The sequence below is a fragment of the Xiphias gladius genome, chromosome 16 (genome assembly GCF_016859285.1).
Source record: "Xiphias gladius isolate SHS-SW01 ecotype Sanya breed wild chromosome 16, ASM1685928v1, whole genome shotgun sequence".
Lineage (NCBI taxonomy): Eukaryota > Metazoa > Chordata > Actinopteri > Istiophoriformes > Xiphiidae > Xiphias > Xiphias gladius.
This window is the reverse complement of record NC_053415.1, coordinates 4,525,001-4,552,938: the sequence shown is the minus strand read 5'-3', so window position 1 is coordinate 4,552,938 and position 27,938 is coordinate 4,525,001. Positions and strand designations below refer to the sequence as shown.

The 27,938-nt window shown below is 39.9% G+C and overlaps 4 protein-coding genes across 7 annotated transcripts in view; 2 read left to right on the top strand and 2 right to left on the bottom strand.

Moving 5' to 3' along the window:
- Positions 1-1,089: 1,089 nt before the first annotated feature.
- Positions 1,090-6,936, bottom strand: LOC120801504 (CCR4-NOT transcription complex subunit 9-like). 3 transcript variants are annotated; one of them, XM_040148602.1, is made up of 9 exons: positions 6,861-6,936; positions 6,448-6,547; positions 5,591-5,776; positions 5,333-5,448; positions 4,219-4,328; positions 4,003-4,112; positions 3,610-3,708; positions 3,403-3,494; positions 1,090-2,004 (listed from the first exon to the last, which is right to left on the bottom strand). In XM_040148602.1, the coding sequence occupies exons 2-9, from the start codon at positions 6,463-6,465 to the stop codon at positions 1,836-1,838; spliced, it is 900 nt and encodes a 299-aa protein (XP_040004536.1). In that variant the 5' UTR covers positions 6,466-6,547; positions 6,861-6,936; the 3' UTR covers positions 1,090-1,835. The 3 variants fall into 3 exon arrangements, with proteins under 3 accessions (XP_040004536.1, XP_040004534.1, XP_040004533.1); XM_040148600.1 differs by lacking the exon at positions 6,861-6,936 and adding an exon at positions 6,659-6,843; XM_040148599.1 differs by lacking the exon at positions 6,861-6,936 and having other exon boundaries at positions 6,448-6,843.
- usp37 (ubiquitin specific peptidase 37) lies at positions 6,867-21,676 on the top strand. 2 transcript variants are annotated; one of them, XM_040148598.1, is made up of 24 exons: positions 6,867-7,064; positions 8,053-8,281; positions 10,113-10,263; positions 12,574-12,662; positions 12,755-12,870; positions 13,330-13,407; positions 13,785-13,873; positions 14,186-14,279; positions 14,403-14,558; positions 14,770-14,901; positions 15,135-15,258; positions 15,581-15,828; positions 15,967-16,084; positions 16,252-16,331; positions 16,591-16,755; positions 16,983-17,036; positions 17,313-17,460; positions 17,545-17,764; positions 18,117-18,283; positions 18,681-18,741; positions 19,117-19,232; positions 19,741-19,810; positions 20,514-20,652; positions 20,933-21,676. In XM_040148598.1, exons 2-24 carry the CDS (start codon positions 8,108-8,110, stop codon positions 21,018-21,020), a joined length of 2,877 nt encoding a protein of 958 aa, XP_040004532.1. In that variant the 5' UTR covers positions 6,867-7,064; positions 8,053-8,107; the 3' UTR covers positions 21,021-21,676. The 2 variants fall into 2 exon arrangements, with proteins under 2 accessions (XP_040004532.1, XP_040004531.1); XM_040148597.1 differs by having other exon boundaries at positions 12,737-12,870.
- An 892-nt stretch (positions 21,677-22,568) lies between these two features.
- Positions 22,569-24,583, bottom strand: ybey (ybeY metalloendoribonuclease). Its single transcript, XM_040148603.1, has 4 exons — positions 23,999-24,583; positions 23,756-23,887; positions 23,451-23,519; positions 22,569-23,136 (listed from the first exon to the last, which is right to left on the bottom strand). The coding sequence occupies exons 1-4, from the start codon at positions 24,206-24,208 to the stop codon at positions 23,041-23,043; spliced, it is 507 nt and encodes a 168-aa protein (XP_040004537.1). The 5' UTR covers positions 24,209-24,583; the 3' UTR covers positions 22,569-23,040.
- LOC120801617 (minichromosome maintenance complex component 3 associated protein) overlaps positions 24,584-27,938 on the top strand; it is a 20,503-nt gene continuing 17,148 nt past the window's right edge. Inside the window, exons 1-4 of the mRNA XM_040148768.1 lie at positions 24,584-24,699; positions 24,899-26,578; positions 27,083-27,330; positions 27,816-27,922. Of these exons, the coding sequence (XP_040004702.1) occupies positions 25,024-26,578; positions 27,083-27,330; positions 27,816-27,922 (1,910 nt within the window). The 5' untranslated portion in view covers positions 24,584-24,699; positions 24,899-25,023. The remainder of the gene's footprint in view (positions 24,700-24,898; positions 26,579-27,082; positions 27,331-27,815; positions 27,923-27,938) is intronic.

The window sequence follows — 27,938 nt, the reverse complement described above, 5'->3', positions numbered from 1 at the left end:
TCTGACTGACAATGAATGAACCTCACTTGAAAATAACTTCAAATCTTTGACTGAAATGTCCCCCAATTAAAAAAATCCTCTTCAAAACACGGAGGCTTTTCTGTGCTGAACATAGCATCACTGATGGCAGTGACGCGTCATCTAAATAACGGTCTTCTGAGTTGCACATTTGTTGAGCCAGGACTCAAATATAGAGTTGAAAAAATGAATTGACAATTAATCAGCAACAATTTTGATTAATAATTTCAGTCATTTAATCAATTGAAAATGGCAAATATGTGATGGTTCAAGCTCCTTAGATTATAGGATTCGCTGCTTTTTGTGTTTTTTATCATTTTAAACTGAATATCTTTGTGATGGGAATTCTTTGCATTTATTCTGATTGTTCATAACCTAAATACTTGATCAATCATATTAATCTATCAATATTAATCAGTAAGAAAAATAATCGGTAGTTGCAGCCCTACTCAAATCATACTGGTACTGGGGGGTCAAGTCCAGTAGCTGAGTGGGGTGTTTCTGTGTGGCGTTTGTATGCTCCCCCTTGCCTTTGTGGGTTACCTTTAACTAACCATGTGACAGACCCCACCTCTCCCCCCAGTGCATGCTGGAATAGCATTGAGCCAACCACGACCGTAACCATGACTTCAAAATGCATAAGGTTGGTATACAGTATATACTGTTTGAACAATGTTATAAATATATATTTAATTTGCTTGCAGAAGCAAGTAGAGAAGCTACAATGGATAAGATTTACTGTCACTGGCCCCACAAGACAATAACTTAAGAATCAATGTCATTATGTCTTTCCACTGAATAAGACTGAAAGTAGCTCCCCTATCACATGTCAAGGGCACTATTAATATCCTAAACTGGGTGGAGAAGAGTTTATTTATGAAATGTCTTGAACAACACCAGCTTCTTAGAGTTCACTCTGGACAGAAATCACTGTATATATTACTGGGCCAATAAATACAATACCCGTAAAGACATAAAACTATACAAAAACACATCCAATGTATTACTAAACTGCTGAATTTATTATCAGTCCACAAAGGCTTTGCAAAAAAAAAGAAACAACCAGTCAGAGAAGATTAAAAAGTCGTATTTGAAATGCAAGAAGCAAAAAATAACAGTTTCTACTCTGAAGTGGAATGTTACATGAAGTTACAGTGATAATCGGGAAAGGAGCACAGCTGAGTGATATTTTGGAACGGGTGATACTTGTGTATCACCGATAAGTATTGACCTAAATGTTGACAGACATCAGGATAATTAGAGTGCAGTTAAGTGCAGCAATAAATATTTTATAAGCTGCATTCTTATGTACATTGGCCGTTTTTTCCTAGTTCAAGTTTAAAGCATTTCTCTGTTGTTACTTAAAACTATTTATCATTTTCAGTGAAGTTTACTCTTCAAAAATTCCTGCTATTGTTGATAGTGATATATTTTGTGTAACTGTAAATTATCCTACTCATACATATCTTCATCATAACTTTTAATCCATCAATTTTGAGAGATCTTGCCAAAATTTTTAAGCCAAAAATAAATATCAGCTGATATCAGTGTCATTATTCTCAAATATTGATATCAATACTAGCTTTGAAACTCTGCTATCAGTAAGGCTCTTTAAGTTGAGATAGTAGCCTCAAGTCTGGCGGTGATGTACTGACAGATAAATCTATGGATATTAATCCATCCAAAATATATTTTCCTCTATTATTAAGTTCCTTCACTTTGCAGACAGTCTTAGCACCGCATTTGGCAAAATACAAAATCTAGACAGTGATGAGAGAGTCCTTCTGTGTCCACTGTCAGCACACACTTTGTCCCCATCACTGTGGAGCCAATGGGATGCCTCTAGCATCAGTGACTTGGCCCTCCTGCAGGTTCTTGACCAACTGTGCTAGCCAGCGCTTGGTGGTGGTGTCGTCCTTCAGCACCTGGGCAAAGGTGCTGTCTTTCAGCTGGTCTGGCAAACACTGACGCAGGGCTTCTCTGGCTCTGGAAGAAGGAACGCCACATGTCACAAACCAATGTACGTCTCTATCAACAACATCTTGCTATGAAGCAGACAGCTTCTCATGTCGGCAGCTCCAAATGGCGAGGGTTATACCTTTTAAGAATAGCCTGTACTTCTCTACCTATATTTAGATTACATTCACACACATGGGGAAAACTTACACACATGAGAAGTTATCATTTGGATAAAAATGGTTACTTATGGAGGCTTATTATCAAAGACCAATCTATACTCTATTTCAAGCACACTCGGCACTCAATGTGCTATCCTGATATGCATTATTCATACTTAAAGGGATACTAGCTGTAATTGACTATATCTTATCTATCAGGCTGATAAATTACATTTGTAAATTTCAATAAAACATAAGAGGGTTCCCACAGCAAATGTGCTACCAGATCCACGTGCTTTGTGTGACACAGTGAAAGCATCCGCAGCATGTTTTAGAGAAGCGGAGAGGTTCTTCTTTAGACTAACACTCTGATCAGTCATTGAAACAAACATGGACCTGCTGACATTAAAACCCAAATCCTGGTCAATATATAACTTAGAACCGACTTCAACTTCAACCTGATGTAGACTCTTTTGGGTAAAATTCATATCCAGTTGCTGATTATCAAACTATATCCAGCCTGGTGTTCGACTGTGTACACTCCTCTGCTTTTGTGGTCAGTTTTTCTCTCCTTCCTCAACTGAATATTAATGATTGAGCCGTTTACCTCTACTTTTCCCAACTTCTTAAAAAAACTCAGGTTTTCTTCTTTCCTGACCTTACAAAGTGCTGCGATGACCACCCAAAAGCAAATGTATGATGTGATCTCCTGTTGATCTGCATCAGCAATTTAGTTGCTAGGTGACAGTTTTCAACAACCGCTTTGCCCATTAAATATAAGGCCATCACTCTCTTGTTCACTTATTCACTGCTCCCTATATGATAGACACACAATAGTTTATTCAATATTGTGCAGTAAAATGAGATTTCAAAAGTATTTGTTTTCTAATTATATAAAGAGGAGAAAAGAAAGTTTATCTCAGTATCTGTAAGGCTTTAACCACCAAATATTTAGAGCTTCGTTGGAAATCCATTACCAAAATGATAATAAATTAATTTTATGATCATTGACTAAGTATTTCAATTTGTGGGTAACCATTAAGTTCAGCCATTGAACCAACAGTCACCACACACTGTATTTATGGCACAGCTCAGGTCTCCTCCCAGTGGCAACTACTGGTGATCAAAGTCATATTCTCTGGTTTGAAATTTTCAGGGTCGTGAGGGACTGAAGACTATCTTACACAAATCACCAGTCTGTCAAGAGGCAAATTTAAAAACAGGTGATCACAAACAAGTATACTGTATCTGTTAAACACTGCTCTACCTGAGATTATCTGAGAGGCGAAGGTAGCAGCGAACAACATGCTTCAGCAGACGTGCTGATGGTTCTTTCGAGAGCTGCAACACCATTTTGCCCTGCAAAGAAAAAGGATGGAGATGACATATTGACAGAACGTCTTTCGATGCCAAGTGTCACACTGTGCAGAGATAGTAGGAGGGCAAATTCTTCTGTTTCTCAAGGGACACTTACAAGGATCATGGCCACATGGGAGAAACGCTCATAAGTCTGACATATGTAGGCGAGCCCTGTGTCATCCAACAGAATCTTCTGTAGTATGAAAGTAGCAACCTGCCAAACAAAACAAAGTGAGGAATGGTGGACTGTACAATATTCCTGTTCCATGAAAAGCAGCAGGCTGGGAGAAAATGACTGGTATAAAAACTCTTTTTTTTTGGTAAAGAGGAAACCAATTGAGATGTGTAACACAGTGTAAAACAGTTTAGCTTATTGGTGAAGAGGGAAAGAAGGAGAAAATGTTGTGGACGGACATGTTTTTAATGAATATAAGAAAAGTCATCATTTAAGTTAGGGTATATGTCTGTATAAAGGAGTGTTTGAAGAGCAGGTGTAATAATTAAGTACCGTCTTAGAGAGTTCACTGCCTGATTCCATGATACGGAGACACAGTGGGATGATTTCAGTGGTGAGGAGGAAGTTAATCACTTCTTGTTCATCTGTTTTGACCAAGGCACCTGCAGTAAATACAAAAAGGCATCTTGTTGAGAATCATGAAGACACTGTTTTGTGTAAATAATGCTTATTCAGGAAATAAGACCCCTAAGTATGAGTCGAGTTTACCTATAACTCCAAGGCTGGTGAGTCGAAGGTACTCAAACGGCCGTGTTTTGCTCACAGTGTGCAGAAAAGGATAAAGGAAAAGTGGGATGTGAGCAGCAAGAAAAGCAGACCTGGTGAGGAACAAAGAATGAAAAGCACTTTAATCAACGTGACCTAACTTCCATAACACAGTAAATATCAAATGTAAACTCTAAGATTACTTTTATAACTTTGTGCTTTTGCTGATTAGCCTGAACAATGAAGAAAGCAGAATGTCTCTTTAACATTACAAGCAACTAACTTCACAACGAGCAGGGATTAAAGCCTGGGCTCTCAGATGTAAGCCATATTCCCCTGTCAATAAAAAGACAAACATTCTTATAATAAGCGCTGATAATGTGTCATGTCTGATAAAGGAGTATAAAGTTAAGAAAACAATTCCAGTTACAATTGAACTGGAGATGCAAAATAGCTTCATGGTCAGTTTACAGCCATTACCTTAAAATTCACTGAAAAATAATACTCTTATACAACTTTTTTTGCCAGTGACTATTTGAATGATTCTGAATTATAAATGAATCCATTTCCTGACATTTCAACAAGTTCAGAGCAAATTATGTCAGGTGTAGTTGAAAGAAATTCTTCTGTCCTGTACATTAAGAGGACCAGTGTGTGGGATTTAGTGACATCTAGCGATGATGTTTCAGATTGCAACTAACTGAATACCCCCCCCCCCAAGCGTGTAGGAGAACCTACGGTGGCCTTCAGGTAACGTAAAAAACACGAAAGGCCCTCTCTAGAGCCAGTGTTTGATTTGTCTGTTCTGGGCTACTGTAGAAACATGGCGGTGCAACATGGCGGGCTCCGTGGAAGTGGACTCACTCCCTATGTAGATATGAAGGGCTCATTCTAAACTAACGAAAACCCGATTCTTAGTTTCAGGGGATTATACAGTGATGAAAACATAGATCGCACTAAATCACACACACTGGTCATTTAAGTAGCTACAGTACAACTTTTTTAGGGCATTACATCGTTAAAGCTTCTGAAGACAGTATGCCATTACTAGCAGTACAAGAAACAAGTAATTTACAAAAATCGCTGCAATTTTCAATTATACTGAACTCCTCATTACCGTGTCTCAGGGTGCGAGGCGACGCACTGCAGAAGTGCCAGGGCGTTGCACACCCTGTTAGACTGGTGAGCTGTAAGTGTGGGTGGATTTATAGATGGATAGATGTTCACTATCTCCTAATAAAAAAAACAATTAAAAAAAACAGTTAGGGAATGAAAGCAGTTAAACTTATAATCAAGGCCACATAACAGTGAATGAACACACACCAATAATAACCAAAGAGATTTTACACAGTTATGGATGGGACATGGGCCATACTTGCAACAGAGCAGCAATGGTGCCACAAGAGTGCCAGAGCATCGGAGCAAGGTCTGGCACAGATTCACGTTTCTTGCTTAGTTCCAGCAAGGCATTTTCTCTGGTTTCTGGGCTGGACAATTCATTGATCCATTGGTAGATCTTCTCCCGGTCCACCTGGGCCAGGGCTGTGACATTAGTTACAGCCTGTAAAATAAAAAGGTCAAATACTCGATAAATGCGTTCATCATTGCCATCCAATTAAACCTTGGATGTGTACTTTATATCAACATGATGGTATGAGAAAAGACTATCTGCAATTTTGCTTATCAAAACAATGTTACATACATATTTTGTGAAATCACAGCTAGACCCACAATATGGCATCACATAAATGACATCAAGGTATTCGAAAATATCATATCTGATATTAAAGCAGCGAACAGCTTTTTAGGATTGGCAGTTTTACTGACTGGTTCTAACTATAATTATAATTGGGTGTATAACTAATTAGGTCCCAGCCAACGTGTCAATTTTCTACTTAGACAGCGGTCCAGCCATTACAAACCCTGATGCCAAACACTGATAATTTATTTTAAGCTCTGTTGGAGATCCCCAAGTTTCAAAAGAGAACAAATATGACGAGAAATTTGGGGGATATATGAATAAATTCATGTAGATGACCTGAGAGACTTACATTAAGAGTTGGAACATGATACAGAATGAAACAACGATATATGGTACTGTCAAATACTGTTGAGTAAGATGGTATTTAACAGCCTTAAACCAACTTAAGGAGAAATAAGAGAGGGAAATGTATGTTAAGATGGTTGGTACCGCAACAACGGCGTAAGTTACGCTGATTTTTAGATACTCACTGCTCCCGTCGCCAGCATTCTCTGAGGCTCTTACTGGTCCCACGGTGTATTTAGAACTACTGTATCGTTTGAAGTGTGGCGTAGAGGTAAACTAATGCGGCTGCAATGAAACAAAGTTGGCGTAACTAACACACGGTACGGACAGCTAGCCCAAGCTAGCTGCTAAATGTCTTGACAAATGGAATCCAGTACGCGCGTGAATCAACATTACCAGCAACATATCTTCGTTGCGATAACACGATAACAAAAACAGTTCTCATTTACGTGTATCGTTATCACCTTCTCGAGCTCAAAACTATATGTTATTGATTAAATAATATAATGCAGCAGCGTCTTTTTTTTTTTTTTGTTAGACAATGGAAGAAATCTTGATACGAATATCTGAAATATCGCGAGAGGAGGGTAGGACGTACTCTCGGTGTTCATTTCCGTTGTAAATTTTCACATTCCCGCCATCATCGCGCAGTGTTGCAAGGCGTCGTGTATGGGTACAGTGTCAACAACACACATATTGGGGAGCAGGTGAACGCCGGCAAAACAAACTTTCTGCTCTAGGAGGACCTACGAAAACGATACTGTAATTTCAAAGTGTCAAGACGGGTACATATCATCGACAGGTAAAAAAAAAACGACGATGTAATCAAACTGTGATACTGTTTCATCACCAATTTACAATCAGGCAAATTAGCCAGTTAGCTAGCTCCCGCTAGCTTGCTAGCCGACTTGCTAATGTCGGCCTTCTCCATCCATTCAACGCCTGTAGAGGAGGGTACGACATTACCTGCATCTCAGACATTCAGCTCGGGTGTAGTGTCACCCTGACTAACTCCTCGTAACTTTGCTGGTTTTGCACATATTTGTGACTGAGTGTCTTGTCAGAATAACGTTAACCTAGCTAGAAGTTATAAACGCTCGTCTTAATGTTTTGTGCACATTCGCTCATCTTGGCTGCCGCGATATAGATTGGCCATTGGGCTAGTTTGATGTCTAATGCAAACACAGGCTACATTAGCTGTTAATGGAACAGTTAGCCAGCTCACATAGGCGGCGTGAGTTTCACCGCTTCGTAAAACATCAATTCCTGTTTGTCAAAATTGTGCTGCGAGCGTATTATTTATGTTACAATGACCCGCGTGCCGTTAGCTGATGTGTTACGTTGCTTTTGGTTGACTTTGAGTTTGTTGTGACGTTCAACAAGCGCTCAGTAGTAAAGGTTTGGACAACGTGAGCTACCTATTTATGTTTCTTGGTTTTATTAGCTGAGTAACGTAAACTTTGAAATGGTGTGCAATAGTCCTGTTACCGTTAAAGTTAGCAAACTGTAAGTGTCGTGTGTTTTAAGTAGCCGAGTAATATTAGTTTTAATGATTGCTTTCTAATCAGGGATCTTTATCATTGAGCGCATTAGCTAATTATGTATGGAGCAATGACAGTGATGACAATTCGTGCCTGACTGCTTAATAACTGAATTAAACTAACTGTTTAGTAAGTTGTGGTATTCAGACACACTGATACGGTTAAAGAATAGTCGTTATAATCTACTCTATGTAGGCTGGACATTGCTGTGGTTGTTTTGACACAGTTAATAGAATTTCTCTTATTCAGGATTTGTTCGTTCACAAGTCCCATCCTCCAAAGTGCACCAACTGGATAGTAAGCCATGGCAACCATAGTGCCCAAACTCTCCAGCGGTGGTGCTATTAAGATCCGCTTTACCAGCATAGACCTGGGCACCACCAGATGGAAAGAAGGAACATTTGAGATTCTGGAAAAGGACAACAAAGTCAACCTCTGTCTACGGTTCAACTGTGGCGGAGCTTCCAAAACTTTCCAGGTATTGTTGGGTTTGTTTGGTTTGTACTTATTCAGTCTTGGGTGCAATTGCGAAGACAAGGGATTCCAAGGCATTTGCAGTAGGAATAGTGAGAAATATACAAAGATATAAAATAGACCTTTAGTTAGAAACACACCAAAAAAAAACAAACTAGATGCTCCACACAATTTTTTTTTTTCCAAGTGTCAACAATAATGAAAGATGAGTTATGAATTTTACCAAAATGAATGTCTGAGGACTGTGAGCTCAAATGATTGACAAATTATTTATTTTTATTTTTTTTTTATGAGTCCCCAAATTGAATTCAACGATTGCATAAAAAAACACACATTGACTATGAATTGAGCCATGTTTCTAGACAACAATCTTATTTGAAATATGATCATACCAAAATATACAACTAATGCATCACATACATCAACAATTATTTGTCTCACTGATTTTTATTATTTAATTTTCACAGAAAAGTAAAACAAACAGTTACAAAGTGCTACATGTTTATGGAATGGGGTTGCAAAAAAGAGAACTTTATGTAGGCCTTATGTGTGATAAGGGATCTTGCAGATTTGTTGCCTGGAGTAGCAAAATCTTTACCATTAGGCAAATCTATAGGATCTTAAAGTAAACATTGTCCCATTGTTTACAATATGTCCTTTTCCCCGAAGATATTTTGGCAGGTCACAGTTAGAGAAGTCGCACCTGTACTTTTCCTATTTTGGAAAAGTACGGGTGCAACTACTAAAAAATAGTGATAGCTATATTCCATTTAGCTGGTTTGATTTCTGGGTCTTGCTATTGTGCATGCTGGCTCATCAATGTTATTAGTAACACATAGTGGAAAAGACCTATGTTAACCTCACTTCAAGGGAATCAAAAGTGTATCAGAACACGTCCCTAACTCCTGCTGTTAAACTGTTTAGGAGCACTGCTCTGTCCTAGTTCAGTAACTGGCAACTGATGATACGAGTCCTATAAATTAAATAATTTGTTGGTTTGAATCTGGTGGGTTTTTTTTTTAAAGGTAGTAAACTGAGCAAATTGAATGGGAGCCAGTCATCAAACTACAGTAGAAATTCAGAACATCTGAATGAGCTATAGGCAGGTTTGTCATGTTAGCTAATGAGTTGGCAGGTGGGCGGCCACCCTAACATGAGCAAACCAACACACACTTGCTCACAAGATAAAGGGTCGTGTGTAAGGATTGAAAGAAAAGCTATTTATTTATTTATACTTGGAAAAATGTGAGCATCTAGATCATACTGAGCAAATGGACAGACAGTGGAGAGGTGGACCCTGCTGCTCTAGGAGTGGTTTGACATGTTTCTGTGGGTGTTCTGACAACAACTGCCTTTCAAGTCTACAGAGCATGAGGTTTTAAGACATACAGAGCAGTGCAAAATTTGAAGAAGGAAAAACAATTGACATGTTCTAGGAGATCAGTTGACCTAAGGCACATAAAATGTGAATGTGAAAACGTGGGTTTGTGTCTGGACCAGGATCAAGTCCAGTCTGAGCTGATCCTGGATCTTTTTCACTTGGTCGCCGATCAGTTTCCCCCCATCTCTGTTCATTTTCAATTCTCAAAGTCATGAATGTCTTGGGAGGAAAAAGTTTTGCAAAAATGTAATAGTTTGGTAGTAAGTAAGTAACTTGGTCAAGTAATTATTAGTTCAAATCCAAGCAAAGTAATTTCTGTATAACACCAATTAGCTAATGAGGTATTTTTTTGTAAATATTTGTAGCAAAAATATGTTTTAAAAGTAAATAAATAAAACCACAATCCTAAAATGGAATGAAATTTGACTTTCTTGAATTGTTTTCTTGTCTTTAGCTTAACCAGAATGTCAAGAACATTTACCAGAATCTGAATCGAATCATGCTGACTTTGAAGGACAACAGTGTCATCACCTTGGATAAGATGCCCCCGACTTTGCTTCAGAAGACTAAAGAATACCTGGAAAAGCTGAAGCAAGGAAAGCCAAGTAATTACACCAGTGCTCATTTTAAATATTTGCAAAGATTTGTTCATGGTTCACAACATGATAAAGGTGAAAGGTTAAAGATGGAAAAACCAGTGGAATGTGATTCATATTTGTGATGCATACAATCATTGATTAGCCTTTCCACTGATGATTGTGCAGAGTATGAAGTTTTTATTTTTAGTTACAGCTTTGCTTTAATTATATTTTTCTAGTTAATGTTGAACTGGTACAGATTTGCACAATTTCAGAATTTGTCAGGACATATACCTGCACATATATACTGCCACATATTTGGATGTTAAGCATTGATGCCTATGTTTTTGTTTCATTTGAAATGAAATGGTTAGTGAATTTAACAAAGCCTTAGATAAACAATGGGCAGGTGAGAAGGAAACACGCAAGTAATTTTCATAATGTTGCACTTCATTCTGATTTATCTCCACACTGTTTTGTGTTTTTATGTGTTTTTATGTATCCAAGCTGAAGACAATTATATTTTCAGCTGGTCCATCTGTCTGTCCCATTATCGTAAACACGATATCTCAGGATTGCCTCGAAGGGAATTTCCTCAAATTTGGCACAAACGTCCACTTGGACTCAAGGACGAACTGATTAGAATTTGGTTGTCAAGGGCCACTGTGACCTCATAAATAAAAGTATAACTCAACAAGTCATACACTAATTATGGCAAAATTTCACACAAATGTCTAATAGAATAAATGATGAGGTGATGACCTTTTATATCCAAAAGGTCAAAGGTCAACTACACCGTGACATAGTTAGGTACAGAAGTATTTGGACAGTGACACCATTTTTGTAAGTTTGCCTCTGTACACCACCACAGTGGATTTGAAACGAACCATCAAGTTGTGACTGAAGTATAGACTTTCATCTTTAATTCAAGTTGTTTAACAAAAATATTACATTAAACATTTAGGAATTACAGCCATTTTTATTTCATTTTCAGAGGCTCAAAAGTAATTGGACAATTGACTAAAAATCAGTTTCATGGCCAGGTGTGGCCTATTCCCTCATTGTTTCATGACATACTAAGCAGATAAAAGTTGGAGTTGATTCTAAGTGTTGAATTTGCATTTGGTAACTGTTCATGGGAACTATCAATATGTGCTCCAAAGAGGTGTGGACGCAAATGAAGGAGGCCATCATTAGGCTGAAAAAACAAAGCAAACCTATCAAACAAATGGCAGGAACTACACGAGTGGCCAAATCAACAATTTTGTACATACTTAAAGAAAAGGAATGTACTGTTAACCTCAGCAACACCAGAGGCCTGAAAACCACGGAAGACAAATAAAGTGGATGATCGCAGAATTCTTTCCATGGTGAAGAGAAAACCCTTCACAACATCTAGCCAGGTCAAGAACACTCTCAAGGAGGTAGGCATATCATTGTCTACAATCAAGAGACCCCCTTATGACTGTTAATACAGAGGGTTTATCACAAGGTGCAAACCACTAACACTGAAAGTCTACACTTAAATCACATATTGATGGCTTCATTTCAAATCCGTTGCGGTGGTGTACAGAGGCAACATTACAAAAAATTGCCACTGTCCAAATACTTATGGACCTAACTGTATATTAATGGTATATGAGTCTGGACAGACATGCTCTTGATTATATGTATTTACCTTCCATTTTGATATAGATCTTCTTAAAGAACATGGGTAGGTCTAAAGGTAATGGGCAAGCAAATAATGATAGATCCTGACCTCATGCAGGAATGGCTAGGACCGATTAAAATGACTTTGATCATGATTTCCTTATTTCCTGCTAACTCCTGAGGCAGGGTTTTACCCTCCCAGCTGTGACACCATAATTTAATTATACTCTCATTCCACCAGTTACCAACAGGGCCTACTTTATATTTAGGGACAGCAGGCCTCTACTTACAAGCACAAATAAATTAGAGTACTATATAATATATAACTTGGCTTTTTAAAAAAAGGAATTGCATCACAATGTCTGTGTTTTGGTTGACAAACAGTGAAGAAAATATTAAAATAACAGCAGTTCAAAGATGTAACTGTTTGTAATTCTCAACTACCCATCATTATTTCCTGTTGAATTTTGTATTTACAAAAACAATACAATAAACTAGCTTTTGTGGTGAAATAAGCATACAATAAATCTGGGTCAGTGTCTCTGAGGTAGATACAGGCTGTGAAAGCTAAAAGCTAAATATGGTGGTGTTTAATGAGAAGGGGAATCCCAGGATGAATTGCTCAAGAATTTTTTTTTTTTTTTCACATTCTTTGTCCTGAGTTCTTATTCTTTCCTATTTTTGCAGTTTTAAAATCATCCCATGGAAGTGCAAACTTCAGTGTGCTTGGGAACCGCTCTGTGAAAAATGAGACCAGTCCATCAGGAGAGAGACAAGTGAGCAACAACGCAAAACTACATTTTGAACTTAAAAGTATTTAGATGAACTTATGTTTGACTTATATATGCAGACTCCTAACATCTTCCAGACAACACCAAGGCGACAGAGTGCAGAAAGTCGGGAGGACACAACACCACGGAAGCCTCTGGGCAGTCCAAGCAGAGCAGCCTCCACTCCCACTCGCACTGGACACTCCGAGAACAGGTATGATGTTGCAACTGCTATGCAGGTTATGTCTTGGGAACAATTTGATCATATTTAATTGTAAGCTGGAGTAATGATGCCCAGCATGAACTCCATTTGAAGGTAATCATTTTTATTTATGAAATATATGTAATGGAAGGTAATAATTTTATCCAAAATGCTAGGTGATTTAGTATCCAGGAATTCTTTATATAACCAGAATGTAGTGTTTGATGACCAACCACTTATAATGAAATAAAGGTCAGCTTCCTAAAATCTCAAAACTTATACGTATGACAATAATGTGTGTTTTTTTTGACGAGGTGAGACGTGAGTTATTATTAATTTGTCTCTCCACTGATAAGTACTTGGTCAGCAAATGTCAAACAGCAGAAATTCAAACCTCAACCGTATTATTTCGTAATTTAGGAATGGTCAGTTCAGGTTTGTGACAAATTGTTCTCACAAATTGTTTTTCAGAAGCGAGAAGAGAAAGAGGCTCCTTAATTCTGAAAGTGACCTAACTGAAGACTATCCCAAGGAAAATGACTCCTCAAGGTAAAAGCAACACACTTCACTGCCTGGACTGAATTGTAGTAGTGCTTGGGTATACATAGAATGGATTTATGCAGCCTTTTTTTCAGAATCCTTGGCTAGGCTTTTTATGTTTTTGCTAATCTGATGGTAAGACAAATACCAGTTAAATTATAATATATTATACTAATATATTGTTTTACACTGTTATTAGTTATTTAATAACTAATACAGTAGTGTAACTGGCAGCATTTACTGTATATGCGTAATGGCTGTCACTGGCTAAAATGGAAAACTTTCGATTGTTGATAAACGTGCCGACAAAAAATGTATTGTGTCTTAAGTTCATTTTAAGTCATGCGTTTCCACAGTCAGATAGCATTTTTTTTTTTTTTTTGTAGCAACAACAAGGCCACTTCTGACCCATCCAGGAAATTTCTAATGAGCTGCAAAGAGAAGCTGAAGCAGACAGAGGAGAACAGGAGCTCAGGTAAACGTCTATGCCCACAGCTCAGCAGCCACACCATCTACTGAATATATGGCTGGTTATGTCTTTTAATTAGTTGTGTATTCATATGACTTAACACCCTTTACCTTCATCTTGTTTTATTGTTTTAAATTGTGTGTAGTTTTGTGTTGCTATGTTGACTCAGATTTACTAGAATCAGGAGAAATCCATCTTGCTTGTTAAATTTACCTGCCTAATCTCGGGAGATTTACAGCAATGTTGTAGCTACCATATGCACATTTTGAGGCTTTTAACCGACTTGTGTGTCACCCCACTTTTTTCCACTTCCATCAGCTCCACTTGGTTCAACTCCCCTTCAGCCATCGTCATTCTATGGCAGTCGATCTGTGACTAAAGACTACACCCAGAGCCATTCCTTTCTGGACAGGTAAACTTCTTTAGTGTTGAGCTAAAATGCACAAGCTATCACCATTAAAATGCAAAATAAGGGGGTCAGCAAATCGCTGTTAAGACAGTCATTGATACCTCTTCTGCTCTAAAATCCCCACAGGCCATCCAGTACAGCACAGACCACCACAGCCAAGAGAAGCCTCATGCTGCCCAATCACTCAACTCCCTTCAAGAAGGTACGTCCCTCTCTGGACTATGGCGGATGGAACAAGCAGAGGCCCTCCACTCTGGCACAGCCTCAGCCACCACTGCAAGGGTAAGAATAAACCAGATGGACTCCATTAAATTTGAAGAGAGTATTGCGGTTTTGATTTATTGGATTTACCTTGACTCAGTTGGATAATGAAAATCATACAGTGTGTTTTGGGGAGGGGTATTTTGTGGACTCTTGGACTGTGCATGTACTCTGATAGGATTCCATTTAATCTGCAATTATTTATTTTTTTTTTTTTACTTGTATATTCAAGATTTTCCAACCTGGGCAACACTTGCTACATGAATGCCATCCTGCAGTCACTCTTCAGCCTTCCCTCCTTCTCCAATGACATGCTGAGGCAGAGCATCCCGTGGAAGAAGGTGCCCATCAATGCATTGCTCAGGTACTACATTAAGCTCATTCAATATCTGTATATAGCTCCAGATTGTGTATGTAGGAAAAAATAAATAAATAAATTTAAAAAAATAAAAATTATTTGTTCATATGCGTTGGTAGTTGACCCTTTTTTTTTTTTTTTTCTTTTGCATAAAAAAAGTGCTCTTAGCAACTAAGTTGGAAAGAGACAAATTTTAAGAGCTTTCACTTTATTCTGCATGGTGTCTCCACTCCCTGCAGGCGTTTTGCTCACCTTATGGTCAAGAAAGACGTAGGCTGTCCAGAGACAAAAAAGGACCTCTTGAGGAAAGTGAAGAGTGCAATCTCCTCCACAGCTGAGCGCTTCTCTGGAAACATGCAGAATGTAAGATCTCCCTGCAGAAACAGTTCTGAACAATTGTGGTGTACTAGTACTTTAAAAATTATCTTAATAGATTAAAAAAAAATAAAATAAAATAATGTGTAATTGTTACAGATATATATCATGCCATATTTTTTACCAGAAAAAATATATTTATTTGTGATGCCCTTCCCTGCTTTTGTGTATAATGTTAAAAAGTTATGTCAAATGAGAAAACACATTTCTAAAAATCAATCTAAAGTAAATAACCCATAAATACATAACCCTATTCTTATATTGATAAATTGTGCTTAATTAAGGCCCTGTGTGTCACAATGTTTATCAGGATGCTCATGAGTTCCTGAGCCAGTGTTTGGACCAGTTGAAGGACGATGTGGAGAAAATGAACAAGAACTGGACAAATGAAGCTGCAGCCTCCTCATCGTCCTCTGTGGTGTGTGAGAATGGCCAGGAGGCAACGTCATCGACACTCAGGGCAGAGCCTGGTGAAGAGGTGGACACCTCTCGCATCTACACCTGCCCTGTGGCAGTTAACATGGAATTTGAGGTGCAGCACACCATCATCTGCAAAGGGTGAGGACTGTCTCCTGCAGGCTTTGTAATGTATTTGCCAAAACTGTTAGTGGCTCTACACTTATAGTTGGTTTGGATAAAAGCATCTGCCAAATAATTTAATGTAATGTATGTTATGCCTTTTATGGTGTTTTTCAGCTGTGGCGAGGTGGTGACCAAGCGAGAGCAGTTCAATGACTTGTCCATTGACCTACCACGCAGAAAGAGAACCCTCCCACTTCGCTCTATCCAGGATTCTCTTGATCTCTTTTTTAGGGTGAGTCGTTGTATTTACAGGTTAAAGTTCTGGTGAATTTCTTTAAAAGATTTCAAACCTGTTATATTCCTTTTGCAAATAACCACTCCTGCATGAAACAAACAGGCATCAACTTGATATACTGTGTTTGAACATGTAGTGACACAAGTTACTTTCTCCTTTTGAAGATGGAGGAAATTGAGTACTCATGTGAAAAGTGCAATGGGAAAGCGGCGACTGTTACGCATAAATTCAGCAAATTGCCCAGGTATCCACCCACAGACTATTAGTTGAGACTGAAATGTGCATGCACAATGTCAAGTTGTCACACTCCTAGACAAACACTGCGAGGTAAACACATTTTAGAGTTAAGCAGAAAAATAATTTTAGTAGCTGCTGAGCCACAATTAAAATCACAACTGGCATTTCCTGTGATCATTGTTGATAACCAGTAGAGTAACAAGAAACGCTTAAAACTAAGAAGCAAATAACTTTTTGTTTTTTGTCTTGATCTTTTCTCCCCACAGAGTGCTCATCCTTCACCTCAAACGGTACAGCTTTAATGCTCAGCTGTCTCTGAACAGCAAGCTGGGCCAGCAGGTGGTGATTCCTCGATACCTGACCCTGCTGTCGCACTGCACTGAATCAACACGACCCCCTATTAGTCTCGGATGGAATTCCCAAGCCTCCATGTAAGACATTCTAAACACTTTAAAATAAAATATAATAATAAGAACTTTCACCATTTCACACTCTGGGTAATTGCATCCGAGCTGTTTAGTGATTGAGTAGGGTTTAAGTAAAAGCTTTGCAATTGACCTGAATGCATTCGATTTAGCTCTATTGGCTGAGAGATGATGGTTAATTAACTTGCAGAAAATAATCAGACTTCTGAAGGTTTTCTTTGTTTTTCACAAAGGTCCAGAACACTCAAAACGTCACAGTCGGTCAACTCTTCCACAGCACCTCTCCGGTAAGTCCGGGTGATTCTGCAAGACTTTCAAATAATTATGTCAAACAGAAGATAAGAAATAAGTGTTGTGTTTTACAATGGCCACAACATACATTTCTTGAGTAAACCTCTGAACTCCCAGGTGTGCAATAACGTGTTCTGTACTCAACCTCTTACTAATTGTGTGTTTAATCTGTCACATACTGAATGACTAGTAGAAGGACTTAAAGTGTGCCAGACTTGCTTTCTACTTTTGGCTTGTAAATTTAATCACCAAACTTATGGCTGTGTGTGTAGAAGGATTGGAGGGAAAGTGGCAAACTCCAGCTGCACCTCTATCCTCGTGGACTCTGACTGTGAAGAGGAGCCTAACCGAAGGGTGTGCGCAAGCCGCAAGCGACGCCTCAGCAGCTGTCTGCCTGACGACGATGACCGACTGGAGGAAGTGAGCATTTGCTGACCTGGAAATTTATGATTCAGCCTCCTTTTTTCTTTGTTGCTGTTTTGACACTGTTTGATGTGTTTTAAGCGGGGAGCACCAATAGATTCAGCAGACTTCAGTGGCATAAATGATGATGAAATGCTGGCAGCAGTGCTGGAGATGAGTCGTCAAGAGGCTGGCCTCTCCGCTCCACCTCCCCTGGAGGATGAGCCCACCAGCAGTCCAGACACAGGGTTTGGAGACACAGATGCCAATGACCTGGCCTATCACACAGATCTGCTGGAAACAGACAGCAAACAACCTACAGGTAGTCCAACATCTTGATGTTAAGATGATAACTGGTGGAGTTTCTTCAGGTGGCAGGCAATTTTTACTTTTTTCTTTTAAAAATTTAAAGACGGCATAAGAGAGGGAATTTATGAACATACGTAGCATAGAAAAATGTATTGATATGTTCTGCATCCGTCAGTTGTCCTGCTAGTACACACAGTTTGAAATCAACGCTTCCTACAAACAAAAAATGGGTTGGCTGAAAACTTAATATATTTTAAGCAAGGTAACATTATTAAACTCAAATATATTGGTGTTTAAGTAGAGATAACTTCACTAATATTTTAGTATTAATTTAACTGACTTGTGTATGTGTTGATCTTGTGTAGACGTGCTTGATTCCTTGGACTTGACCATGGATGAGAACAAGGAGAACCAGACTCCAGAGGGTGTGCAGCAGCAGGGCGAGCTGGACTGGGTTCAGCAGTACAGTCTGGATCAGGAGAGGGAGGAACAAGAGCTGCAGCAGGCTCTGGCCCAGAGCCTTCAAGAGCATGTGAGCTCAAAGGCTATGTGACATCTGCAATGTTTTCCTTAAACAATGGACCAATGGCGCTGCACCTTCAAACTATATTGCAGCAATATAATTACATGCAACCATTACCTGCGTCAAATTTGCAGACTTAATGTAGTATTTGCCAAATAAAGAAAAGATTTTTCCTTTTCTGCAGTCCTAATGAATAATGTTGACCATCCAGTCTGAGCTGGTGTTACAGTATAGTAGTATCTTCATTATCTTCAAAAACTAATAGATCTCACTGAAGCATGTACTTGGTGAGCAAGCGGACATCAAATACCAACAGACATAACCTAATTGAAAATGAATTTTTGAAATTTCTTACAGCAAGTCTCTGATGTAACCTAGTACCTTGTCCCTACCTCCCCCCATACAGGAGGCCCAAGAGATGAGAGAGGATGACGATCTGAAGAGGGCCACTGAGCTCAGCTTGCAAGGTATGGACCAAATTTGTTTGCATGTTGAGCAGCTGGCTGTTGAAACTCATGAGATCCGGACACTCACTCAAAAACAAACACTTGATTGGCTGTTATTGAGCATCTTTGGCTGAACAAGTTCCATGGATTTTGTAGTGGTGGAAGCAGTCAGTGGGAAAGAAAACTCTGATAGACTGTTTAGAGAATCAGTTATCTCACAAATTGAGAGCAGTCTCCATATTGACCATTCCTTTTTCCACAAACGAAAAACTTCAGAGTGACATCAGTGCAAAGCTAAACTTACTTACAAACCTATTTAATGGACACCTTCTCAGTTACACTTTCAGTGCTGTCAAACTTTTAGACCTGTATCAATATCCCTTCCTCACCCAACAGAGTTTAACAACTCCCTGCCTGAGCTGCTGTGCTCAGATGATGATTCTGGCAATGAGGACGTGCTGGACATGGAGTACACTGAGGCAGAGGCTGAAAACCTGAAGAGGAATGCTGAGGTACCTAACATCTAGCTGACACACAGTGTCTGCCTTGGGATTTAAACAAGTAGAAGAGTCTATGTTACGCTATTCTGTTTTTATGTCATCTCCACAATAATTTGAAAAGTAATTTTGTGCTCTGCAAAGATACTGAAGTAAAAACCTTCCTTTTATAAAAGAAAATAAGTAGTCTGCCTCAACATTTCTGAAAAAGTTTACTAGCTGTACTAATATTTTAGCGGCTAAGCCTAAACCAAAGCCACGGAGAGGTTGCATGGACAGGCTAATTAATTGACAGCGTATGGTGTGGCAGTAAAAAATTGTTTGTGCTCCTCCCTCTAGCAACACCTTTACCTGAATGAAACGTTCCTACCTTCATATCAAATCACCCAAAACACAATGGTGACACCTACTGGACCAATTTGGTGTCCTGCTGGAAATGGCTCCTACAGATACACAGTGTGCACTGGATACACTGAACTGCTTTCATTCGTAGTAACCAGTTTATAAACCCTCTAATCCACAGAGCGGAGACTTGGCCAACTCTTTTAGACTCATCAGTGTTGTCAGTCACATTGGGAGCAGCTCCTCCTCTGGTGAGCACTTTTGTGTGATTGTGCCTCTGTCCTAATGTAGTTGAATCCTCTGTCAACATTTATTCAAACAACTGCACAGGAGTTGTTTTACAGTGACTTGTTTGCAAAAATTCAGAATCATTAGAGGTGTCAGATTTGAATGTCTACCATAAGCTTCTCCAATCGTGTGACATGGCAGGCTGAGAGGATACAGCTTTTTTGGACAAAAGACTAGACTGATTTGCAAAATATGCTCCAAAGTGGAAGAATTAGTAAGTGGGTGTGCTCAAAACCCTAACCAGCACAGTGCAAGGTTTTGTGTGTTAGACAGACACTATGGAGGTAAGCAATGGAGACTGCTAAACATCTTTGGTGTGATTGGGCATGCCAAAATAAAAATGACCGTACTGAATTGATTTTAATGTTGGGTCTCAGTGAGGGTTCCATATAGTGTAATACAGTGACTAAACATGTCATGTTGTAAATTCCCTGACCTGATATTAACATCTTAGTACAACCTTTTCCTCCAATAAGGAGCATTACCACATTTTCAACCACAAAAAAAGGTGGTTTAATACCAAATACCTGTTGCCTGCACAACATTCGCACACCAGTGAAATCATTTGGTATAGTCCTTGGTAGGAATGACACCATGTCCATGGCGCATCACTACCTGTCCTCAGTTGAGTCTCCAACCATGAACTTGGTTTGTTTTCCACTGTAGGTCACTACATCAGTGATGTGTATGACATGAAGAAGCAGTCATGGCTGACTTACAATGACCTGGACGTGTCACGCACACAGGAAGCAGCTGTCCAGCGAGATCGTGACCGCAGTGGATACATCTTCTTCTACATGCACAAGTGAGTTAGCAGAATAACCAGATTGGTGTCACAAACCTCTGGTATCTTCTGTCAGCATAGCATATGTAGCGTTATGAAAGTGACCAGAGTCTTTGTGTTTTTCCCCTCGTTGTGTGTCCGATGAATTATGTATGCTTAAAATCTTTAAGCTAAATTGAACCATTTTTGACCACTTCAAAGTGAATACTTGTTGAACTATGTTTTGTAGGACTGTATGTTTGTGTGCATTCATGGTAGAGGGCACTACACGAATTGGGTGGCTTATCTTGTTTGTCCTCAGGGATGTGTTTGAACAGCTGTCGGAGATGGAGAGAGCTGGAGCCAGCAGCACTTCAGAGGCAGGAAGAAACGTCCTGCAGCCCCTTTGAGTGCTACGTCTTTGGACGCCCATCCACACACACTCATCCACCGCTGAACTCTCTGCTAGATGGACCTCTCCTCTGAACAACCTTGAGTACTACTGATTGCCGTCCTTTTTTGGTCGTCTTCAGGCACTTCTTCTCCTCTACAAATCATTAAATGCCAGGCTTAATTAGCACCTGTAAATGACAACACAAGTGCTAATCTGTCAAGACTTTAAGATACCAGAAATGCAGTTAAAAATGTTCGGTGGATCAAATTTTGCCTCCATGTTTTTGGGGCGGGAGTTTTTCTTTGCTATGTTTTTATCATACAACAGTTTTGTAAAGGTTTTTTCTTTTGTTTGTTTCTTGATACTCTTCTTTCAACTTTAATGCCATTCATTCAGACTTTGACTTAAAAGCAACTATCAAACACCAGATGCTACTGGTGCTTCATGGATTGTATGTTTTGCAGACCCTTTATTTCCCATATAAACTAAATAAAGATATATTCTATGTTGGAGTATAAGCTATTATAGAGTTAAAGGGTTGTTGTATTTAGCGGGTACATTTGGTGCAATATTGATGTTCTGGCACAGATTAGCCAATTCTTATCAGCTTTCTGTCAGTGTGTGGATGTTTTCCCAGTTTCTTTTTGTGCTTGACTTATAAGCTAATTTGTGTGTGTGTGGCTGTCTCCATATTTTACACATCTAAAAGGAAATCACTCAGCTCATTAGTAACATGGCCTGTGAGCCTACTGAGCTTTTCTCAGTAAAGCCCACTTTATTATTTTTGGGGTTTTGACCTTGTGCCTCCCAAGAAAACTTTTATAAATATGTATACAAGCTTTACTTTGAAAGTTGAAAAACCTTGTTTTTCAGTATGTTTGTCAAACCTCAACAATGTGTAAGTCAGATTTTTCTCTATAAAAAAAAACAACAGATTTTTCTATTTATTGCAGCCTAGGGTTGATGTATCATAATTAACCCATCAATATACACCATGGCAAATAGAAGTCATTAATACTAGACCACCGGGGAGGCTAGCTATAGTGTAATGTCTTTTATTTCACCAAGGCCAGTATACAGTACATAAGACCTTAGACCTCTGCTAACACTGTTGAACTAGTTCCTATCAGATGTGCTTGAATATAGAATGGAGCAAATGGGAGTATTGTGTTATTCCTGTATTGGTTTTAATACTAAACACTGGTTGTACAGCTCCTTTTTTTTTTTTTTTTTTTTTTTTGTTACCACTGTAAAACAAAGTAACATTTAAGTATACCATGGGTAATGTGCAACATTGAGACATGGTGTCTGCTGGACATATTCAGACCACACTAAATTATTTTCTCAACCTCCCACAAAAGCAGGAGAAAAATTACATAATATAACATAAAACATGAATAATATGAAAAAATCTGTATGGACTGAATATGATATTCTTGATACTAAACCCTTTATAGTTAGGTTTTTGGGAAGTGTCCAGCATTATTAATGGACTTCCTGGAACTAAGTTTTTCTGTTGCACCATGAACATATACTCTGTTATGAGAGCAGACAGAAGTTATTCAGAGATTGGGTTTTTTATGTTCACCTTGAATTTACATTTCTGAAGTGTGGCACCTTCCTGAACATCCTGTCCCAAATGTGTAAAGAGGGTAAAATGTATTTGTCAAGTAAGAATGAACAGCCTTTTCTACCCTTCATACACAACTGACTCTTCCTAAAGCAGATTTTAATAAAATATTACAGTGAAAGTGCACAGACGTTTTAATTTGATGTTTAGAACTCTTTAACAACACTTGAATCCAGTGTTTCAGGATGTCCAAAGAATTGGTAGATGCAAGTCCTTCAGAAAACAGTAGCAGCAAATACTGTTTGTGAATAGGACAGCAATCTGTCCTTACAATTTGTTAATGAATCATGGCAGGACAGTAATTAAAACAGTCCATCTAGTTACAGGACAGTGTACAAGCCATATAAAGCACCATAGTACACCTAGTGCAGTGTTCAACTGTGGAGGTAGCAGGTGACAATCACTGTCACCTATCTTGATTGCATCTCTTCATCAGTGGCTCGAGATGACGACCTGTGAGCCTGTTGTACTCACTTAGAATGTAGCTTTCCCTCTGCAGCATCTGCAAGCAAGTTGAAATGGAAGTGTATTACTCCTCAGTTTTTGGTGATAAGATGCATATAACCAATAATTACAATAATTATCTGAACAGGGTCATTTAAAAATGTATTGCGATTTCTACGTTATGGCGATGAAACCTGATTAAAGTGCATTTCAGAAATAGAAAACATTTTTGTAAATTCACAGAAAACCAAAATGATCTGTATTGATACATATGAGTAGAAGTTAAAGTACGAGGAAAATATGTCACTTAGTAGTTTGGGTAAACCGACCCCCTTTAATTGTGTTCTGCACACAAGTATTCTCCCTACAAACCTCAGTCCATTCTTCCTCCGTCTCATGCCTGTAGCCCAACAGGTGACAGATACCATGTGCAGTGACCACCTACAACATGAGCAGAAGAGTGCAACAATGAATCAATACCAGCTAATGCCATTACCGTAGTCTCGGGTAAGGAGGGACAAGTTGCCACAGACATAGATAGGATGGGCGAAGTCACAGTTGTAGACCCGAATTACTCTTAAATTTACTGTTTTACCACAATCATCGACCTCATTGAGAGCTGACAAGTGTTTAGCATTAATAACATGAAAGAGATTGTCCAGCCCGCAGCTACTCACAGTCAGAACCCCATGTAGATCTAGGGATTCCTCCTGACACTGCTTCATCACAAACTCCACCCCCAAGAAAACGTCCCCAAGGTTCAGCTCATCCCTATGAGGGGGGCAAGGCAGCTTACCGGGTCTTAGGTCCTAAAAAAAAAAAACACAACGAGCTTTCACACCAGCGAACATTGCAACAGCATTTGGAAGTCAATGGATTCATAGGGTTACTGTCCTATTTTGGTACGCAGTCGTGTTTACCTCGTAGAATGGGAATGACAGGACATCCGTCGGCACATTTTTCTTTCTGTAGATCTTATTAATTTGTTGAATCTTGTGGTTATCAACACAAACGATGCCCAGATCGAACTTCTGAATGCCCAGTATGTGCCTCAGCGTCTCAACATCCTTGCGCAGTCGGGCGCGGCGAAGAGGCACCACCTTTTGGAGATTCCGCAGTACTACTCCCATTTCAAAACTCCGCGTAAGAAGACAAGACAGCTATTAAAAAAATCTTGAAACATATGTAGAGGCTGAAAGTAACCCACCTCCGATGACAGCCAGCTACAATAATTCTTTTGCGGAGGAGTTTACGAGACGGCTTGGTTAGCGTTACGTTAGCCGCGACCGATGTTCAACCATTCCGAGTAGGCAGAATTCAAGGTGACACGTCCCGGCGGTATCGACGTATAGTTCCCCTAAACCGACTGTGTGAGCTTTCTCTTGGTTTTGCGTATATGATGATGCCATTAAGAGAAATTAAACATTTTCTCTCTCATTGAAGATATGTGGTCGTTTGCCGGCTGAAAAACCTCTTCGAGCAAAGAAAGGGTCGCAACTTCGGCAATCGCGGAACGGATTTCAGCAATGAGCGGGGACTAAATAAAATGTGTGGACCGGAACCGGATGTTGGAAAATGTGTTTGAGTCAAAAATCAACATATCGAACTCAAGCTGTGAAAGGTGAGAATTTTTCATATCAGAGTTGCATAATTTTGAAGCATTTCTGAAGGATTTCTCGTTTTATCAATACAATTTCTTTAAGTGCATCGAAAAAGCTAAGCTAACGTTAACGTCAACAATGTTTGTGATGTTAGCCTATGCTAGCGGCCGAGCCGCGCATTTTTATTTGTTTCTGCTTTGTTGACTTTTAACTTGATAGGGTGTTACACCGAAGAACCCGAAGGACTGGAAAGTGTTACAGATTTCTTTTCCTTGAATGTCTGGATGAGAAACGTTTCCTTCAAGAAATCAACTAAGGACTAAAGGTCGGATAATATTTGCGCCATGAATCCATCCAATCCGTTTGGAAGTCCACAAGGTGGAGCTTTCCAAGCTCCAAGCAACACTATGAAGACTGGATTGTTCCAGTCATTTGGACAGCAAAGTTCCAACAACCAGCCCCAAACTATGGGATTTTTTCAACCATCAGCGTTTGGACAGCCATCTGTCTTAAACCAGTCCTCACCTCATGGAAATACCATGTTTGGGCAGGCCCCTGCCTTTGGCCAGTCAACTTCACAGCCTCCCTCGCTGCCCACAATAAGCCAGGCTCCAGCATTTGGACAGCCATCCTTAGGAATGAGTAGCTCAGGCTTTGGGAGAGGCACAGCACCTGCTTTTGGACAGTCTAGTGGATCAAACCAGAGTACAGTTTTTGGGCAGACACCTGCCTTCGGGCAGACTTCTGCATTTGGGCAGGCCCCGGGATTTGGCCAGCAGGCCCCAGGATTTGGCAAACAGCCACCAGGATTTGGCCAACAGCCCGCTGGGTTTGGAAACCCCCAGATGGCTTCTGGAGCCACCTCTGCCTTAGGGCAACCTCAGCCACTGGGATTTGGACAGTCTGCGTTTGGGCAGCCATCATCTACCAGTGTCACCACCAGTGTATTTGGCAAAGCTCAGAGTGTGACCCAGAGCAGAGCCTTTGGGTCATCTGAATTCAGTTTCAAGCCGGCCAATGAGGCACTTTTCAAACCCATCTTTAGTGTCAGCCCTGAGCCTGCTAACCCTCAAACTACTTCAATGTCCAGCTCACCTTTTGGCAGCAGTGGTAACCAGACAAGCTCCGGCACCACGAGTAACAGCAGCACCACCACTGGCTTCTCTATGTTGACAGGTGACAAGTCTGGACCACTGGGCTTTAGCTTCTCACAGCCAGCTGCAGCCCCCTCTATCTCTACTCAAAACAATCCACTAACAACTAGCAATAGCAGTGGTCCCACAAACACTCTGCAGTTCACCTTTTCCCAGCCAGCCCCTCCCTCCAGCTCCAACACTAAGGCATCCACCACCCAGCCCACCACCCCATCTTCTTTCAGCTTTTCAGTCAAAGCCCCCCAGCCCCAGACAACACCCCTTTTTGGAGGAACCAATTTTGGTCAGCCCTCAGCTTTTGGCGACACCAAAGATCAAACAGAGATTAGCACAGATGAGAAAAGGAACAACCTTGAGGCACTAGGGGATACAAATATATTTGCACGATTTAGCAAAGGCGCCAAGCGCAAGGAGGATCCAGCAGTCCCCAGCAGTGGCCCAGAGAAGCCTGCCACTGAGGAGGATGTTCCAGTAGAAGCAGATTCACCAAGACATCCCCCAAAGAGGCCCCTAATGAGGTCCCGGGGCCCACCAGGAGGCTTATTCAGTAGGGCTCTAAGTGGTCTTCGTAGAGAAGGCCCTAACCCAGTAAGGCGAGAGGCCACAAAGGAGACTCAGCAGCAGGCATTGAAGTGGGAGGAGACAGAGAGGCAAGATATCAACGATGAGGATGACAACCTGGCTGCTACACCACCCACTGTACAAGCACTCAGCAGGGATGTGTTGGAAAAAGCTGAGGAGTCAGGTGAGTTGTACAGATCATATACACTGTGTGAATTTCTGAAGCCTATTTGCAGCATGAGAAGCAACTGTTGCAATGTGAGGGGGAACGGAAAAAAAAAACTTAAACGACCGGGAGCCAGTTTACTAGGCATTGCCTCCCTGAATCGATTTTAAATTTGCCTTTGACTGACCAGTTTCTCTGTGATTTCTTTTCAGTGAGTTTGTGATGACATACTTTTAACTGCTGAAGTGGCAATAGACTGCTGCTAAAAAGTCTTCACATTTGTTTTTTGAATTTTATTTTTTGATGATTATTTGTTGGCAACATCAAATACACATGGATTAATTTTGTTACCCTCTTCATCTGCTATGAAAAATACAATAATGTTTGGTTTTGATGAGGATAGCAGTCTTCATCCTGTTGAATGTTCAAGTACATATCTTAAATACATTATATAAGAAGAATACATTATTATTAGAATATGCTCATCCTGTTGTCTGCCTGTTACCCATCATCCTTATCTAGATTCAGCAAAAGCCCCTGACCCGAAGCGTGAAACCCTAACCCCTGTGAAACGTGGTGCACGCAGGGAGAGCTGGGAGAGCCTCGGCGGCATGTCTCCTACCGACTGCAACGCCATCCAGTGCAGGAATCTGCCTCCAGCCCTCAACAAAAAGGACACAATCGAGAAGCACTTTGCTCGTTTCGGCAAAGTCTCTAAGGTCTCGTGTCATCCTCCCAAGAACCTGGCCATAGTACACTTTGATGACCATGTGAGTTAAATTCATCCTACTTATCCTCATTAAGGAAAGTTCACCATAATCTGGCTGTCCCAAGTTACCCAGCCTCCTTGAAACTGTCAGTTAATGATACCCATTCTCCCAATCTAGTCATCAGCTAGCTTTGTTTTATTTAATGTTTTATTTATTGAAACTAATTTTTATTTGTTACTCACAGTGTCAGCTATGTACAGTATTATAGCCAGAATGTAGCACTGGTGTTACTACTAGTTTATTGGTGAGATGTTGGTCTTTAAATATATTTTGAACTTGAACAAGCTTGAAAAAAAAAACTACTCCTTGCAGGTTTGTTTTGTGGCATCACATATTGTGTCATTGGAGCTCAGGTTAAACTTGAGGCTTTGTGACACTGAAACACTAGAGATAACCCCAAACATTAGCTAGCTAACCCACTAATCAGGCTTTGTGAGACTGGCCAAAGAAGATGATTTTTTCATTTCATTACATTTGTCTTTCAGGCATCAGCGGCAAAGGCCAAGAAGAAAGGCAAAGTCCTGCATCGACATGAACTCCTCCTCTTGTGGCAGAGAAAGAAGCAGAGTAAATACAACCTATTTCTATTAAAGTTCAATTAATAATGG